A 17,689-nucleotide genomic window follows, 5' to 3' on the forward strand; every position below is an offset into this window, starting at 1 on the left:
GGTAAACCATTTTTGGTTACTTTTGACAAATCCAATGGCTTGTAACGTTCTTACCCTTTACTGTTGTTCAATAAAATAATATCTGCTTGTTAAAAATATATAATTCTGCAAGTTTCAGACCTGTTTAAAAAAAAAAGAAATCACGTCCATTTGTTAGATAGAAAAACATTTTCAAAAGAATCTCTAAATTGTACCAGTTTATTTTATATTGTCCTAACTTGCTCAAAAGATCTATTTCTACTTAAAACAGTGAAATCTTAGACCTTACAAATAAGATAATTAAATAGAATACAATTAGAGCCTGGCAAACTACATAAAGTAGAAATGCTCATAGCGGAACCTGGTGAATTCAACTGTTCACAAATGGAACCATTGCCTTGTATTGTCAGGATCATATTTGCCACATAAACACATGACAGAAGCATTCAAAGTCCCATTACAAAATGAGATGAGCCAAAACAAACATGAACTTTCCATTCAAGGTCAGAAGAAAGAAAGAAAGAAAGAAAGAAAGAAAGAAAGAAAGAAAGAAAGAAAGAAAGAAAGAAAGAAAGAAAGAAAGAAGGGAAGGAAGGAAGGAAGGAAGGAAGGAAGAAAGAAAGAAAGAAAGAAAGAAAGAAAGAAAGAAAGAAAGAAAGAAAGAAAGAAAGAAAGAAAAAGAAAGAAAGGAAGGAAGGAAGGAAGGAAGAAAGGAAGGAAGGAAGGAAGGAAGGAAGGGAGGGAGGGAGAAAGGAAGGAAGGAAGAAAAAGAAAGAAAGAAAGAAAGAAAGAAGGAAGGAAGGAAGGGAGAGAAAGGAAGGAAAAAAGGAAGGAAGGAAGATAGAAAGAGAGAGAGAGAAGAGAAAGAAAAGAAAAAAGAAAGCATATACTTCTGTTTTTGCTGAAGATCAATAGTCCGTTAACTCAGAATTCAAGAAGATTCTCCAAATAAAACTCTCCTTCTATAATGCTCTGGTCCATGGAGTCCTCAGATTTCAGTTGTCAGGGTGAGGAGCAAAGAAAGATACGCCCCCAGGAAGGATTCCATAAAGGCTAAACCAGGATTTTAGTGCTGAAAGGAGCTCTAGGGAAAACTTTTTCTAGCCTTCCACTTGATGCTAGAATCTCCTTCCCAGGGGATTGTTAAGGGTGGGTCTGACTCAGGCTCCTATTTGATTGTTGGGACAAAATGAGGCATTCTTCATAGGTCATTCAACAGTTAACAAAAAGCGGTTTATTTATCATAGAAAGTATATTCAACAAGGATACAGTAGCACTTATAAGTAGGAATACTCTTTGCCTTCTTAAGGAAATGGATCTGGTCAGCAGGGCAGAGTATGGTGACCTGTGTAGCTTCAAGATGAAACTACCATGTATGAAGAACCTTGACTCCATATGAATGACACTTAAGTGACCAGAAAGTCATGTTAATACTGCCAAAGGCTGCTAGGAAGCTGCATCAAGGATGATGCAGTTCTACGCCAATTAAATTGAGGGGACAGCTCAAATTAGTTTAGAATCCATGTTGAAGGGGTTAGTAGGGGAAGAATCTTGGTAGATCTTATACCAATCATAAGAATCTCATCCTTCATCCAGTTTCTCATTGAACTTTTCACAATGATGGAAATGCTCATTTTATTTGGTATTTGTTAAGTTCAGAATAAATAAAATTTGAATAGAAAACAAAACAACTAATATGACATTTTCTGTTAGGGAGGGATAAGAATATCAGACAGAGGTAGGATATAGCTTCAGTCTTTTAGGATACAGGATACATGATCTTCTTGATACAGTCTTTCAATTTCCAGGCTTTTGCCTGAAGAAGTTATCAATTAATCCATCCCATTGCTGAATAAGTTATTTATTTAGCCATTTGCTGATACTCTTCACATGCTTGCTTGGCAGAAATGTTGAGTAAGTGTTGTGTTTTCTGTGGTTAGCAAAGAATCATTGACCTTCTGTTCCCTCAGATCCACTTCATGACCTGCAAAATGTGTGTTGACTTATGGATCTAACCAATTACAATTTAGCCATGAACCCCCACCCATTTGTGAAATACCCCCTCTCTTGTAACCTTGTATTATGGTGGAACCTCAATATTTCTAATCACATGACTGGCATGCTATCATATATATTTAGGTGTTGTATGCAAAATTTTTTCTCAGCATAGAATTAATACATAAATAAGATCTACCTTATAAGATACATAAGCTGTAATAATCTAATCTATGTAAGATCTAATTAGGAGCTACTAAGGAGCTGAAAGCCTTTCACAAGAAATAGGATTGCAGACAATAGGAGTGAATAAGGTGTTCCAGGAAATATACAATTGGAATTTAATTCCCAGATGCCATTCTTTACCAAATGAACAAGGACTGCTCCCTTGAGTCTTGATTCACTAGATAAAGAGGTAGAAATTCTGGAGGTATTTTTGATGTAAGTACTCATGGCACAGTGCATGGATGGACTCAGGATCCAAGTAGATATGGTAGAAGACTGGAATTTCCTTGGTAGGTGATGATTTTAGGCTTGACTATCTCACCCTAATCTCTGACTCATTTAACCAAAACTAGTCCACAAGGAAGCAAGACTTGTTTGTGGTTATTCAGTTGTTTCAGTCATATCCTACTCTTTGTGACCCAATTTTTGGTTTTCTTGGGAAAGATAACTGGAGTGGTTTGCCATTTCCTTCTCTAGCTCCTTTTGCAGATGAGGAAAGTGAGGCAAATAGTGTTAAGTGACTTGCCCAGGGTTACAAAGCTAGCATGTATTTGAGACCATGTTTGAACTTAGCTTTTCTAAACTCCCGGGCTAGTACTCGATCCACTGCACTGTTTAACTACTCAAAAGGAACGTTAGTGGACTTCTAAGTCCATCCCAGGAAGAATGGTGTTTGTTATGACATCCCTCCACCTCTGACATTTAGCACAAGCACCTCTCTACAACACATATGTCATTGCCGTTCTTGCTCCCTAGCCCAAAGTCTCCACTGTTCAGAGCAGTGGAGGTAAGCAATCTGTGTAAGTGGAGGTGGGCACTTAGAGTGATTATTCTGAGGTAAAGGGGTACTTAAAGTAAGGAAATATTACATTGATATACTGGTCTCAAAAGGCATTCACAGTGCCTTCTAATCTATCTATCACTACTGCTATGCACCTTCCTCTGTCCTTACACTCTGACACATAACCCAAGTTCACTAAGCAAAACCAAAAGAAATGAAGATGGAAAAGCTTCTACATATCTCTTTTCTAGTTAATTAATAATAACAATAACTACCATTTATATAGTGTTTACTATATGCCAGACATATAGTAAGGACTTTACAATTATTATCTCATTAGATCTTTACAATAACCCTGGGTAGTAGATACTATTATTATCCTCATTTTACAGAAGAGGGTACTAAGGCAAACAGGTTAAGTGACTTCCTCAGGTCACATAGCTTGTAAGTGTCAGAGGCTGGATTTGAACTCAGGTCTTCCCAACTCTAGGCCCAGTTCTCTATCCATTTCATCACATAGCTTCTCTAAATAAATTTGCAGGGCAATTGGACAGGCTAGGATGCTCACTGGAAATAAAGAAACCCCAGGACCCATGGCTCTGCCCTTTCTCAATTGAATTTTACAGGAAGGTGTGGCCAGGGTTGGTTGTATGGGGCTCAGCTACCACACTTTCCAAGAACAAAATCCCTTAGAGAAAGGAGCAGGGGCCAATCATAATACTAGGCTCATCTCTTCTTGAAACAGGAGAAGAGATTCTCAGGCTCAGGCAGGAAAGAATATAGCTGTTCTGAAATTATGGCAGATCTCCTAAAGAAGCAGAGGAATGAACAAACTGCACTTTTGTACCCATTCTCTACTATGGGTCCCTGAAAATCACTGACTACTTTCTAGAATGAGGTAAAATTCAATACTTCTCACTGATGGGTTTTAGAAAGAGATTGGGGAGATGGAAGTATGGAACATGAACTGGACCACCTTTTGGTGGTCTTTTCCTGTAATAAGTGAAAGAAGGGAAAAAAGAGAGGTCAAAATGCCTGGAGTTTAGACAGAGCCAAAATGGCAGAGTAGAAAGATACATATACTCTAGTGCTTCCCCCACAGTCCACAAAATACCTGTAAAAATGATTCTCAACAAAGTCTAGAGAAGCAGAAGCCACAGAACAGCAGAGCAAAAGAGGTTTCCAGCCAAAGGTAACTTGGAAGGCCGACAGGAAAGGTCTATCTCATGGGTTGCTGAGCAGAGCTGAGCATAGCCCTGGCCACCTCCCCGCACTTGGAGGAACAAGACCTGAACAGATCTCCAGGCAGAGTTCCTAGCAGAGAAGTTTCCAGATACCTCAACCCACAAGCGATAAAAAAAGCTTCAAAGGTCAGTGGGAGATACCTTTCCCAGCTAGTGAGAGGGAACAGGGTTTCTCCAGCAACAGCCCCAGGCGACAGCAGAGGCCGCAGCAGCAGACTGTAGGCAGCTGCAGAGGCCAGGAACCAACCTGGATCCATTATTCAGGCAGCTCAGCTTAAAGCCTCTGGCGGTAGGGAGCAGTTGATCTAAACCCCAGCCCTGAGTGATAGTCCAGTCCCCACCCAAAGCCCAGGGGAACCAAGCAGCTGAGTTAATCTCTTGACAAAGGATTCAGAAGTGAAGTAACTGGCTGGGAAATGCCCAAAAAAGGAAAAAAAAAATAAGACCATAGAAGGTTACTTTCTTGGTGAACAAGTATCTCCTCTCATCCTTTCTGATGAGGAAGAACAAGGCTTACTGTCACAGGAAGTTAAAACTCCTGCCTCCAGGGCCTCCAAAGTGAACTTAAACTGGTCTCACACAATGGAAGAGCTTGAAAAATGAGTAGCAGCTTGCCAAAGGAGAACCAAATAAATGCTGAGGAAAATAACACTTTTAAAAAGAGGCTAACTCAATGGGAAAAAGAGATCCAAAAAGCCAATGAGAAGAAGGAGGAATTAAAAAGCAGAATTAGCCAAATGGAGGAGAAGGTTCAATAGCTCACTGAACAAAATAGTTCTCTGAAAGAGAGAATTGAGTTCAGGGAAATGAATGACTATGAGATAAACCAAGCAGTTAGAAAACAAAACCAAAAGTTTGAAAAAATAGAAGATAATGTGAAACATCTCATTGGAAAAACAACTGACCTGGAAAATAGATCCAGGAGGGACAATTTAAAAATTATGGGACTACTTGAAAGCCATGATCAAAAAATGAGCCTAGACATTATCTTCCATGAAATTATCAAGGAAAACTGGTTCTAGAACCAGAGGGCAAAATAAATATTGAAAGAATCCACCAATCACCTCCTGAAAGAGAACCAAAAAGAGAAACTCCGAGGAATACTGTGGTCAAATTTCAGAGTTCTAAGGTCAAGGAGAAAATACTTCAAGCAGCTAGAAAGAAACAATTTGAGTATTGTGGAAATACAATCAGGATAACACAGGATCTGGCAGCTTCTACATTAAGGGATTGAAGGGCTTGGAATATGATATTCCAGAAGTCAAAGGAACTGGGATTAAAACCAAGAATCACCTACCCAGCAAAACTGAGTATAATGCTTCAAGAGAATAAATGGTCATTCAATGATATAGAGGACTTTCAAGCATTCATGTTGAAAAGACCAAGACTATATAGAAAATTTAACTTTCAAACACAAGAATCAAGAGAAGCTTGAAAAGGTAAACAGGAAAGAGAAATCACAAAAGACTTTCTAAAGCTGAATTGTTTACATCCTTACATGGAAAGAAAATATTTATAACTTTTAAGACTTTTCTCAGTATTTGGGTAGGTGGAGGGATTGTACATACACACACACACACACACACACACACACACACACACACACATAGACAGAGAATATAGGCTGTGTTGAATCAGAAGAGATGATATCCACATAAAAATATATATAAAATAAACATTAAGGGGTGGGGGAGGAAAATACTGGAAGGAGAAAGGGAGAAATGGAATGGGGCAGGCTATAACTCATAAAAGAGATAAAGAAAAATCTTGTTCAATGGAGGAGAAAAGGGAGAAGGGGAGAGGGGAAAAGTGAAACTACTCTCTCCACATATGGCTTAAGGAGGAAATAACATGCTCACTAAATTTAGTATGAAAATCTATCTTATACTACAGGAAAGTAGGGGAGGAGGTGACAAGTTGAGTGAGGGGAATGATAGAAGGGAGGGCAAATGGGAGAAGGGAGTTACTAGAATTAAACACTTTCAAGAAGGGACAAGGTCAATTGAGGGAATAAAAAATAAGGGGGGATAGAGTAGGATAGAGGGCAATATAGTTAGTTTTATACAACATGATTATTATGGAAGTCTTTTGCAAAATGACACATATATAACCTGTACTGAATTGCTTGCCTTTTCAGTGGGGATGGGTAGGGAGGGAGGGAGGGAAAGAAGGTGGAATTCAAAGTATTAGAAGCGAATGTTGAGAATTATTATCGCATATAAGTGGGATATAAGAAACACAGGTAATGGGGTATAGAAATTTATCTTGCCCTACAAGAAAAGAGATAAGATGGGGATAAGGGAAGGCTGAGGTGTGATAGAAGGGAGGGCTCATTGAGGGAAGGAATAATCAGAATGCATGGTATTAGGGGGTGAGGGTAGGGGAGAGATGGGGAGAAAGTGATGTAAAAGCAATTAGTATTAAAACAAGTGACTGAATTAATTACTGAGACTAAATCAGAGACATCTTTAGTTTGGGGAAATGAATTTTAGTCTAAGTCTCCTAGAGGCAGGTAACTTTGGGTAAAATTTGATTTTATGATTGTTATTTAAGCAGGAACTAGAACAGGTATAGATAGGTATGTAAGCCACTTAAGACTTGACTCAAAAGATGTTCCTTAACCAATGTGAAATTATAGTCATATCTGAAACCTGGTTATTGGAACTTGCTGTTTTAAGATGCTATGGGACTATTAAGTGACTGTTCTTCTGAGTCTAATTCCAGGTATGGATAGCAAGAAAGGCAGTCTGAGCCTCCAATCCATGATGCCAGTAAGCCTGTGAGATGCTGGTATGAACTGAAAAAGGTGATCTCATTGGAAGGGTGGGAGAGTGGCTATTCAGCATCGACTGAGGTAGGATTCTCCTGACTCAATTTCTCCACTGACACCTGGCAGACTCTAAGCCTCACTGAATGCAAGTTGACAATCTACTCCTGCCTGGAACTGACATGAAGATGGGGAGATATCATTTCCCTCCAATGTCCCTACTCTTAGTGGCAATTTCCTATAGTCAAAATATTTGTAAGCTTAATACCAGATCTATTAAATTATAGATTGTTGTTAGGGGGACATCTGAGGTCGTCTAAAATTAAGTTATTAAGCTTTGGACTTTAGACCAACAATAATAAGTTAGGGTCCTTTAATTCTTAGTAACAGTATGGAGCCAATTAGGTCAAGGGCTTATGAAGTTAGCATGCATAGTTATCATTTGTGTCTCAGTTGGTTAATGTTAAAAAAAATCCATTTGTGGTCTATATTGTGAATGCTTTAAAAGAAATATCACCTGACCAAAAGTTGGAATTGTGTTACATGAGATGAACTATGTTAAAAATGAAAAAAAAAAAAGTCTGGAGTTTATAGGGAGATATAGGAAGGTGGGGAATGGGGTAGATGAGAAAAGAAAAAAAAACAAGTCTAGGTTCTTTCTCCACAGAGCGGCTGCCAAAGATCTTCAATTGCATCATTCTTTCTATTTACCCAAAGTTGTATTTTATACTAATGTTCTAGGAGGCACCATAGAGAACTGAGGGCAGAGAAGTGAAAGAGGACTGGTAACCACATCCATATCACACACAACAGTTCCAGGGCAAATTACAAGAAGATGGAGGACAAGACTTGGGACTTGAGTGCCAGCAATGCATCTTCTTACGTCAACTTTACTCTACCACCCAATTTCGGCAAACGTCCCACTGACCTGGCTCTTAGTATCATCTTAGTACTCATGCTCTTCATTGTCATGATCTCCCTGGGATGTACTTTGGAGTTCAGCAAGATGAAGGCTCACTTCTTGAAGCCTAAGGGGATTGCCATTGCCTTGGTCTCTCAGTATGGGGTGATGCCACTCACAGCCTTCGCTCTGGGCAAGATCTTCCGGTTGAACAATGTTGAGGCCCTAGCCATCTTGATATGTGGTTGCTCCCCAGGTGGGACCCTATCCAACATCTTCAGTTTGGCATTAAAAGGAGACATGAACCTCAGGTAAGCTAGAGGTAGGAGAGAATGAGAAAGAGCAGCCTGGTATTGAAAAGACCCCCCAGCAATGACACCACAATTCAATGAGAACAAAAAGATTAAAGTTGGATTAAAGTGTCCTGTGGAAAGCTGGGGAGGTCCACCTGGTCAAGGTGTATTATTGGAGTTTTGCTCAGTTTCAACTGTTAACCCTAGGTAGGAATTAAGGGATATCCCTTAGCTTAAACACTAAGATGATGGGAAAAGATTAGTCTGGAAAGAAAGGAAGGCTTCTTATTTTTTCTGTATCCCTCACAGTTCCTAACAGTGTGCTCAATACTTTGTGGGTTCTTGGTTTCTTGGTCAGTTCGGCACCAGATCATCCCAACTAGACTCAGCTCTCTCCTGTTTTCAAAGTCTCCCAGCGACAAATCCTACATTAATAATTAATCCTCCCATCCTACATGAATAATTAATAGCCCATTTGGTCCTGGTCTTGTCTCTTATCTAAACCACATCTCCTATGATTAACTAATTTCCTCTTGTTCCAGGAGATATTATCCAATAGCAAGTAAAGCAGTAGAATTATTATTAGTTAGTATTTATTAGTTAGTATTTATTTCCTAAGCTGATTCCCATTAAGAAAAACAAAAACAAATTCTTGAAAAAAATAAACTAAAAGCCCAAAGCGGATTTTAAACTTATGAAAGAAACCTGGGAACTTGTGTCTTAAGGGATTGAATAAGGAGAAGCTCAAAACTCTCTGTGTATATTAAAAAAAAACCAAAAACCCTTTATGGGGCAAAGAAGACTTATACACCTTCTGAAGTGAACCCTTTCAAAGCTTTAACAACCATCATCCAGCCAGAAGTTCTTGGCTTTATCTTATCTCAAACCTTCCTCTTTCCTCCTCAGCTTTTTCTTCTGGTCTCAGAGAACACAATCACTAACTTATAGAAAACAAAACTTGATTATATATATCTTAATAGGGTCATGCAACAGAAGTTTTATCTTCAGGTGCAAAAGGCAGCTAGGTGGTACAGTGGATAGAATGCTGGGACTGGAGTCAGGAAGATGTTGGGAAAGTCATTTAACCGTAGGCTGCCTCAATTACTTCATCTGTAAAACAGATAATAATTAGTACCTACTTCATAGGCTTTTTGTGAGGATAAAATAAAATATTATTTGTGAAATGCTTTCCAAACTTCAAAGCATTTTATAAATACTAGCAATTTTTATTATTATTGCAAGAAGTCTAGGTATGCAGAGTATGTGACCATTGTGGTCTCAGGCTTAATGTATTGAGATAGAAGGGAAGGAATAACCTATCTCTATTGTTCTGTGGTTTTCAGTTGTATCCTTTTCTCTGAGACCCCATTTGGAGTTTTCTTGGCAAAGAAATTGGAGTGGTTTGCCATTACCTTCTCCAGCTCATTTTACAGACAAGAAAACTGAGGCAAACAGGGTTAAGTGACTTGCTTAGGGTCACACACCTAGTAAGTGTCTGAGGCCAGATCTGAACTCAATTCTTCCTGACTCTAGACCCAGTGCTCTATCCACTGGGCTACCTAACTGCCAACCTATATCTGGGGCTATAGAATTTTTAAATGTGACATAAGTATTTGATTTTTCTTTGTTGAAGCCACTACTCAACTGGAAATATTTGTATATATCTTTAAAACTGTGATTATCATAGGGTCAAGAGACTGTAAAATAAAAAACTAAAAGGGATCATCTTATTTTTATTTCCAACCCTAATGATTGTTCCACCTCAATCAAATTGTTTAACCTCCTTGGGTTATCAGTTCCTGATCTGTAACATAGCGAGTTGGGTTAGATAGTTTCTGAGTTTCCTTCTTGCCTCCCATTCCCTGACTTTCAAGAAGTGAAAATTAAAGCTTCGGGAAGGAGAGCAAGTTGTCCAGGATCTTTTTGTAAGGCTGTAACAAAGCCAAAGCTGGAACGCAAGTCTTCAGTTCTTTTTCCCATGGCTGTGGTAACTGTCATACTTAGTGTACCCATTGCTGCAACCAGAATCAGACATAGATACACAAGAAAGAAAGGGAAGCAAATTTTCAAAGTAAACATGAACCTTCCATTCAAGGACACCAATAAATATGCATTATTTTTTGTAAAGATCAGTAGTCTGATACTCTCAGACTATCAATTCAGAATTTAACAATTCTAAAATAAAGCTCTGACTTGTAGAGTCCTTGGACTTCATTTATCATGGTGGGCAGCAGAGGAAGATAAGTTCTCATGAAGAATGCCAGAATATCCAAATCAGAAATTTCATGGGACTACAACACTATATCCCCTTTGTTGGGGATCCCTGACATCCAGCTTCTCACTAAGTACTTCCAATGTTCATTCTCTCCTCAGTACATCTTTTGCTGTTAGAAAATTCTTTATATTGAACTCAAATCTGCCGTTTTCTACTTTCCACCCATTGGTTCTAGCCTAGTCCTGCCTTTTGGGACACCACACTTCCTCTACCAGATAACAACCTTTCAAACATTTAAACCTACATTAATAAACATTCTCAGTTCCTTCAACCTTTGTTCATCTATTATTTCTAAGACACACACACCCAATCATCTCATTAATAACTAACATTTCCAGTTTGCCAAGTGTTTTACATACTCTAGCTTGTTTGATCCTCATGACAAGTCTATAAGTAAAGGACTTTTGTTGCAGTTTGGGGTACTAGGAACCTCAAAATGTAAGGGTATGGGGCAAGTCTGCCTGGAAAGAATTCAAACACTCAAGCCTTCTTTCAATGAAGGTGCAGTTTATTGTAACTCCAGTATGGTGGGTAGATTCCTAGTAAATCTGCAACTTAATGGGGGTGAGATTGGTTTTTAGAAAAAAGGAAAAAGGGGTCAGTGAAAAGATCTTGCTGGAATTAAGAAATGATTAACAGCCTGGGGTAGGCCAGAGGCAATAGTGAAATTGCCTAGATGGGATTAAAAATTACCAAGTAAGTTAATTAAGTAATCAAGGTTGGCTGGGGTGAGCCATATGCCTTAGGGGAGACACTAGTGATCTGAGCAGCTGAAAATGTATGGGAAAGTTCAGGGACTGGCTTGTTTGCAAAGACATAGTCTTTTCTTTTAGGGGTCTGAGTCCCATAACCCCATTACTATCATCCCCATTTTATGAGGAAACAGACTCAAAATATTAAATGACTTACTCATCATACTGTGAGTTAAATGTCAGAGGTAGGATCTGAATCCAGATCTCTTCTGACTTGGAGTCAAACATACCATCCCATTATGCCACACTGTCAGTCATGAAGTAGGGGCAGGACTCCCTATAAGATCCTATGAATTTAGAATTTGAGGTCTTTATTGAACATATATACTGGGTCCAACATTGTAATTGGTTTGTGGGGCACTGGGGAATAAGAGAAGAACTAATATACGATTCATGTTTTCAAGGGACATATCATATAGCTGAGGAGATTCCAAAATATATGAAACAGCATAATTAAGTTCTAAATCATGAGGTTATTTATGATACTGTAATATAATAAAATCTAATTAATTAAATTAAGCATTTCTAGCCTAGAAAGAAAGATTTCCAAAATGGTATAGTCTCTTCATGTTCTTTGACATGATTCTACTACTATATTATTTGAGGTTACTTTTATAGAAATCCATAGGAAGAAAAATCACAATATGTAAAAAATTACAGGTTTGAGTTGTTGTTATTTGTGTTTGACTCTTCATGACCCCATTTGGGGTTTTCTTGCAAAGCTACTGGAGTGTTTTAAGATTTCCTTCTCCAGTTCATTTTACAGATGAAGAAACTGAGTTAATGGTTAAGTGACTTGCTCAAGGTCACACAGCTAGTAAGTGTCTGGGGCTAGATTTGAACTCAGGAAGAGGAGTGTTCCTGACTCCAGCCCTGGCACTCTATTCGCTATGCCACCACAATTTTGGGTTACCATTCCAGAATAGCGGAGTAACAAAATCACTATCTCATTTCTTCCTGGAATGCCCCTCAAGGATTGAAAGGGACTCTTCACAATAATCAATATCAAGAATCTCTTCTGAATAATAGAAGAGGGTGTTTCCCTTCCAATGGTCAATTGGTTTGGGGATGGAGAAGGCAAAACCATCTTTGTTCAAACTTCGTTTTCTACCCTTAATACATTTCCTTAAGAAAGACCTTTTTGTCTACAAAAAGTCATCTACTTTTCCAAGGAGGGAGGGAGTTTGAAAGGGGCTTTTTGATCAGAGGAAATTTTTTTTAATGGTTCAGTTTTACTAAAAAGGAAGTTTTTAATATGCTTCCACACCTCCCTTCTTGTGCTTCTTGTACAATTATTTGAAGTATAATCTATATTCATTAATTTAAGATCTCAATTTTCAGCCTGTTAATCAGTGGTAAGATACATTACTGAAGCTGATCCAAAATATGAACCTCTCCATATTTTGCTTTAATGCAGCAACACTATTTTAGATATTTTAAGAGTCATAATGTGACATAAGAGGGCATTGCCTAGATAATGTTGTAAAAATGCAATGGTTGTAGACAAAACTCAGTGTTCAAACATACTTAAGTTCATAGCCTGCCCTTTAATGTCTACACAAGAGTCAGAATTCGATGAAGAATAAGAAAAACTCATGGGACCAAGGTGGTTCAATTTAAAGGCAAATGGAACTGGTCAGTTGTCTAGCAGATAGTCCAATCTGTTTAGTCCTAGTTATTACAGAATAGACCTTTTTAAACCACACACTGATCTATTATAGTAATAACTGTTATCTATGTACTATCAACATAGAACTTCCTTGCTACTCTTCATACTTATCGAGTACTACAACTATACTCATCTCATTTTTTTGTGTGTGCACATTGCCAAATGGATGACTGTAAAGGTCAAAAAGTCTATGAAATTCCTCTTCCATACCATGTATCTGTCATTATTATAGGAACACTTACTAGAAGTTAGGTGGTACAATAGATAGAGTGCTGAACTTAGAGTCAAGAAGATCTGGTTCAAATCTGACCTCAGATATCTGGGAATATTTGACCCAGAGAAACTCAGTTACCTCATCAGCAAAATGGGGGTAATAATAACACCTATGTCCCAGGGTTGTTGTAAGGATAAAGTCAGACAATATTTGTAAAGCACTTTGCAAGCCTTAAAGTGCTATAGAAATGGAAGCTTTTGTTATTATGCATTTGCTAGACTTCCCTAGGAGATTTCTCATATATAGCAAAGTACTTCTTAGTTTTATATGCATCCTTTCTAGGGCAGAATCAGAGTCTTTTATAGAAGGACCTTCCCTTTATAGGAAGTCCAAAATCCTCTCATTTTCTTGAGTTCCCAGGGTCCTCCTCTGGTCACATAGGGGTGGGGCAAATGGGGTGGGAGTGGGATGAAACCCAGTTTGAACCTGTGCCTCTTCTTTCCCACCCATACACCTACAGAGTGATTCCTCTTAAGGGGCTTGGCTAGAATGGTTTTCCCTACTGTCAGAGTTGCAATGTCAGATTTCAAACTAGTTTGATAGGTTTATCAAAGCTCCACAGAGTTCCTATTGCACCTAGTTGAAATGCTTTGATTGATTCAATAGAAGATCATAGGTCTTGTTCTCCTCTAGCTCATACTTCTGATATCTTGAGTTAATCAGAATATGTACTAACATGATAAATGCATGAGAGCTGAATAGAGGGGTAGAATGATTGGTTTTATAGACCTACACTCACATTTACATTGACTTTTTTATTTTAAAAAATTTTCCTTTTCATTATTAAGAACTTGACAGATATCAATATGCACATCTCTCTATACAAAGAACAGAAAAAAGAGGACTGCATATAATACAGGGAATGACAATTACTTACAGCTTTAAGAAAAATTTCAACACTCTCCTGATTGACCCCGTCTCTTTCTGAACTTCTTTCCGCACTCTTCTGTTGATTTTTTAATAATTCACTTATCTATTCTGGACAGCAATTTGGAACTATGTCCAAAGGGCTATAAAACTGTGCATACCCTTTGATCCAGCAATACCACTGTTAAGTCAATATCCTAAAGACATCCATAAAAAGGGAAAAGGACTATTTGTACAAAAATATTTATAGCAATTCTTTTTTTGTGGTGGCTAAGAATTGGAAATCAAAGGGATACATATCTATTGGGGAATGCTTAAACAAGCTGTGGTATATGATTGTAATGAAGTATGATTGTGCTATAAGAAATGACAAGCAGAATGATTTCGGAAAAACCTGGAAAGATTTGCATGAACGGATGTATAGTGAAGTGAACAGAACCAGGAGAACATTGTACAGAGTAACAGCAGTATTGTTCGATGAAGAACAGTGAATGATTTAGCTATTCATAGCAAAATACAATGATCCAAGATAATCCCAAAGTACTAAGGATGAGGCATACTATTCACCTCTAGAGAAAGAACTGATATTGATTGCATATAGACTGAAGCATGCTATTTTTCACTTTCTTTCACTTTTTATTTTATTCAAGTCTTCTTGTACAAAATGACTAACATGGAAATGTTTTATATAATTGTACACGTATAACCTATATCTGATTGCTTACTGTCTCAGGGAGGTAGGGGAGGGAGGAAGGGAGAAATAGAATTTAGAACTCAAAATTTTAAATAAAATTTTTTTTTTTAAATTCACTTACCATCTCTCTTTTTTTCCTTCATCTTTTAGTATCACTGGCAATATCTACTTGTCCTCCACAGGAAAAAAAAATTCCTCCATTGTAGCAAATTTGTTTAGACTGGTCAGCCAAAGCCAAATACACACTTTGTCTGTGTCTGAAAAATATCTCTCTTTTCTAGTCCATCACTTCTCTGTCACTGTGTGGGAAACATGATAAATCTTCAGTCTTTTGGAATCAAAACTAGTCATCTATTCACTAGAAGAGAGTTCTTAAGTTTGTCATAATTGTTTTCATTCCAATAAGGTAGACATATAAATTGTTCTAGTTTTGCTTTGCAGGTTGTATTTGCAAGATATGTTCATAGGTTTTTTGAATCCATCCTTTTCATCATTTCTTTTGGTAAGATAATATTCCTTTGCGTTCATATTTCTTTCGCTGTTCCACAATGGTCTTTCTTTGCTTCAACATAAAATGTACTATAGGTATTTTTTTCACAGGGTTTTTTCCTCTTTCTTCCTAGTATAGATCCAAATTACTTTTCAGCGTGGTTGGATCAATTCAATACCAACAGTACATTAATATGCCTGTTCTTCCACAGTTCCCCCAAAGATTGTCATGTATATCATCTTTACCAGTATGTAGGGTGACACAGTTTGGGATTGCTGGGAACCCTGAAATGTCAGGGTACCAGGCAGTATCTGCCTGGAATGAATTAATGGACTCAAACCATCTTCTAGTTAAGGGGCAAATTTTATCGTAATCAACTAGAAGTGAGCTGGGTTCCTAGTAAATCTGCAACTTAACAGGAGTGAGACTGATGCTTATATACAAAAGGGACGGTGAAAGGATCTGATTGGGATTAAGGAGTGCTAAGTAGTCTGGAATAGGCCAAGTACAACAGTGAAAGGATGTTAAATAAACTAATTAGGTGATCAGTGATCTGTGGTGGGCCAGTGATCTGGGCTGCCACAATGTATGGGAAAATTCAGGAATTGGGTTGCTTCTAGAGATATGGTCTTTTCCTGTTAGGTGTCTAGGTCCCATCACCTCATCATTAGGTATAAGGTGGAACCTCAGACAAGTTTGAATTTGCATTTCTCTCTTTAGGGATTTGGAACATTTTTCCATGTGGTTATTAATTGTTTGCCTTTCTTCTTTTGAAGAAGTTTGCCTTTCACATCTTTTGATCATTTTCCTATTAGGATATGATTCTTGTTTTTATATATTTTCCTCAATTCCTTATGTTTCTAGGATATCAGAACTTTATTGGAGAAATTTCTTGTAAAGATTTTCCCTCCTCTCAATATATTGATTTTATCTGTTCAAAAACTTTTCAATTTTATTGAATCAAAATTGTCTTTTTTGTCTTCTATCCCTTATTTAGTCAATAACTCTTCCCTTGTCCATAGTTATGAAAGATATAACCTTCCCTGCTCCTCTAGTTTGTTTATGATATGCTTTTTCTATATTTAGGTCCATTATCTATTTGAAGCTTATTGTGGCCTATAGCATGAGTTACTTGTCTCAGCTAATTTCTGCCCCGTCTGCATTCCAAGTTTTCCCAGCAGTTTTTAATAGAATAGTGAATGAGTCCTTGCCCCAGTAACTGGAATCTTTGGGTTTATCAAAGATTGTATGTAGGACCTCTGGGTCCTACATACAGACTCTGTTCCATTGATGAGTGTTTCTATTTCTTGACCATTACCGCTTTGTTTTCGTTATCACTGCTTTGCAATATAATTTGAGATCTGGTCTCAAGTCCTCTTTCTTCCTACTTCCCCCCCACCCCATTTCCTTCAAAATTCTTAATCTTTTATTCCTTCAAATGAACTGTGATTATATGCTTCTAGTTAGCTTTTTTATGTCTAGGCCCAAAGTGTCCATGTGGTTCCTTCTTCTGTGGCTTTAGAGAATTTACTTTAAACAAAAGTTGAGTTTTAGTCATGATTGCCCCAAACAGTCATTTAGAAATATTTCTAACACTTCAACAGAGGTTGAATTCTCTGCCTAAATTAACATTTATATCTATCACTAGTTAAATGTTTTGGAAACATTTGGGTAAAGAAACAGCAGATTATGCAATGGTAGCTGTGGATAAATTGACCCCAGAAGAGGAAGTTGGGAAAAAGAGCAGGCCTTTTCTTGGGACTTCCCTCAGGTCTTCAGTTCATGGATACAGTGGAGGTTTCAGCTTTGATCTTTGGCTTCAAGATACCTGTTAAGGTACTTATTGCTCCTCCTTTATATCTCTTTTCTCTTCCATAACATATCCTATCATTTTTTTTCCTATTATTTATTGTCTGAAGGCTTCTTGGTTTAGGCTTCTGTGATGCCACTCCATGTTTTTTGAGGTCCAGATCCTCAGAATGGTTGTACTCCTATATGTCTGTTTTAATATTTTAACATAAAGGGGTATTGTGTTTTATCAAAAGCATTTTTGCAGGTATTGATATAATTACATGATTTTTTGTAGTTTTTGTTATTAGTACAGTTAATTATGCTTATAGTTTTCATAATATTGAACTGACCCTGCATTCCTTGTATGAACATACTTGGTCATAGTGTATAACATTGTAAAATATGTTGTTTTGTTTTCCTTGCTAATATTTTAGTGGAGATAATTATTACAGGCATTGGTCTATAGCTTTCTTTCTCTGCATTAACTGCATTTATGTTCCAGGGTCATATTTTTCTTATAGATAGAGTTTGGTAAGATCTCTTTTTTCCATGTTTTTCTAAACAGCTTGTGTAATATTGGAACTAATTGTTCTAATTTAATAGAATTCACTAGTAAATCCATTTTGTCCTTTTTTGGGGGAAGGGGCAGTGCTTTTATTACTTGTTCAATTTCTTTTTCTGAAGTTGGGTTA

General features: G+C 37.5%; 1 protein-coding gene and 1 long non-coding RNA gene across 2 annotated transcripts in view; one reads left to right on the top strand and one right to left on the bottom strand.

The window, feature by feature from the left end:
* Window positions 1-1,597: 1,597 nt before the first annotated feature.
* On the bottom strand, window positions 1,598-4,290 carry LOC140525411 (uncharacterized). The gene is made up of 2 exons (XR_011974031.1): window positions 4,095-4,290; window positions 1,598-1,963 (listed from the first exon to the last, which is right to left on the bottom strand). It is a non-coding gene; the product is annotated as an uncharacterized lncRNA (long non-coding RNA).
* A 3,423-nt stretch (window positions 4,291-7,713) lies between these two features.
* Window positions 7,714-17,689, top strand: part of SLC10A1 (solute carrier family 10 member 1) — a 42,619-nt gene continuing 32,643 nt past the window's right edge. Inside the window, exon 1 of the mRNA XM_072629483.1 lies at window positions 7,714-8,203. Coding sequence (XP_072485584.1) covers window positions 7,827-8,203 — 377 coding nt within the window. The 5' untranslated portion in view covers window positions 7,714-7,826. The remainder of the gene's footprint in view (window positions 8,204-17,689) is intronic.

Source organism: Notamacropus eugenii, chromosome 1, assembly GCF_028372415.1.
Source record: "Notamacropus eugenii isolate mMacEug1 chromosome 1, mMacEug1.pri_v2, whole genome shotgun sequence".
Lineage (NCBI taxonomy): Eukaryota > Metazoa > Chordata > Mammalia > Diprotodontia > Macropodidae > Notamacropus > Notamacropus eugenii.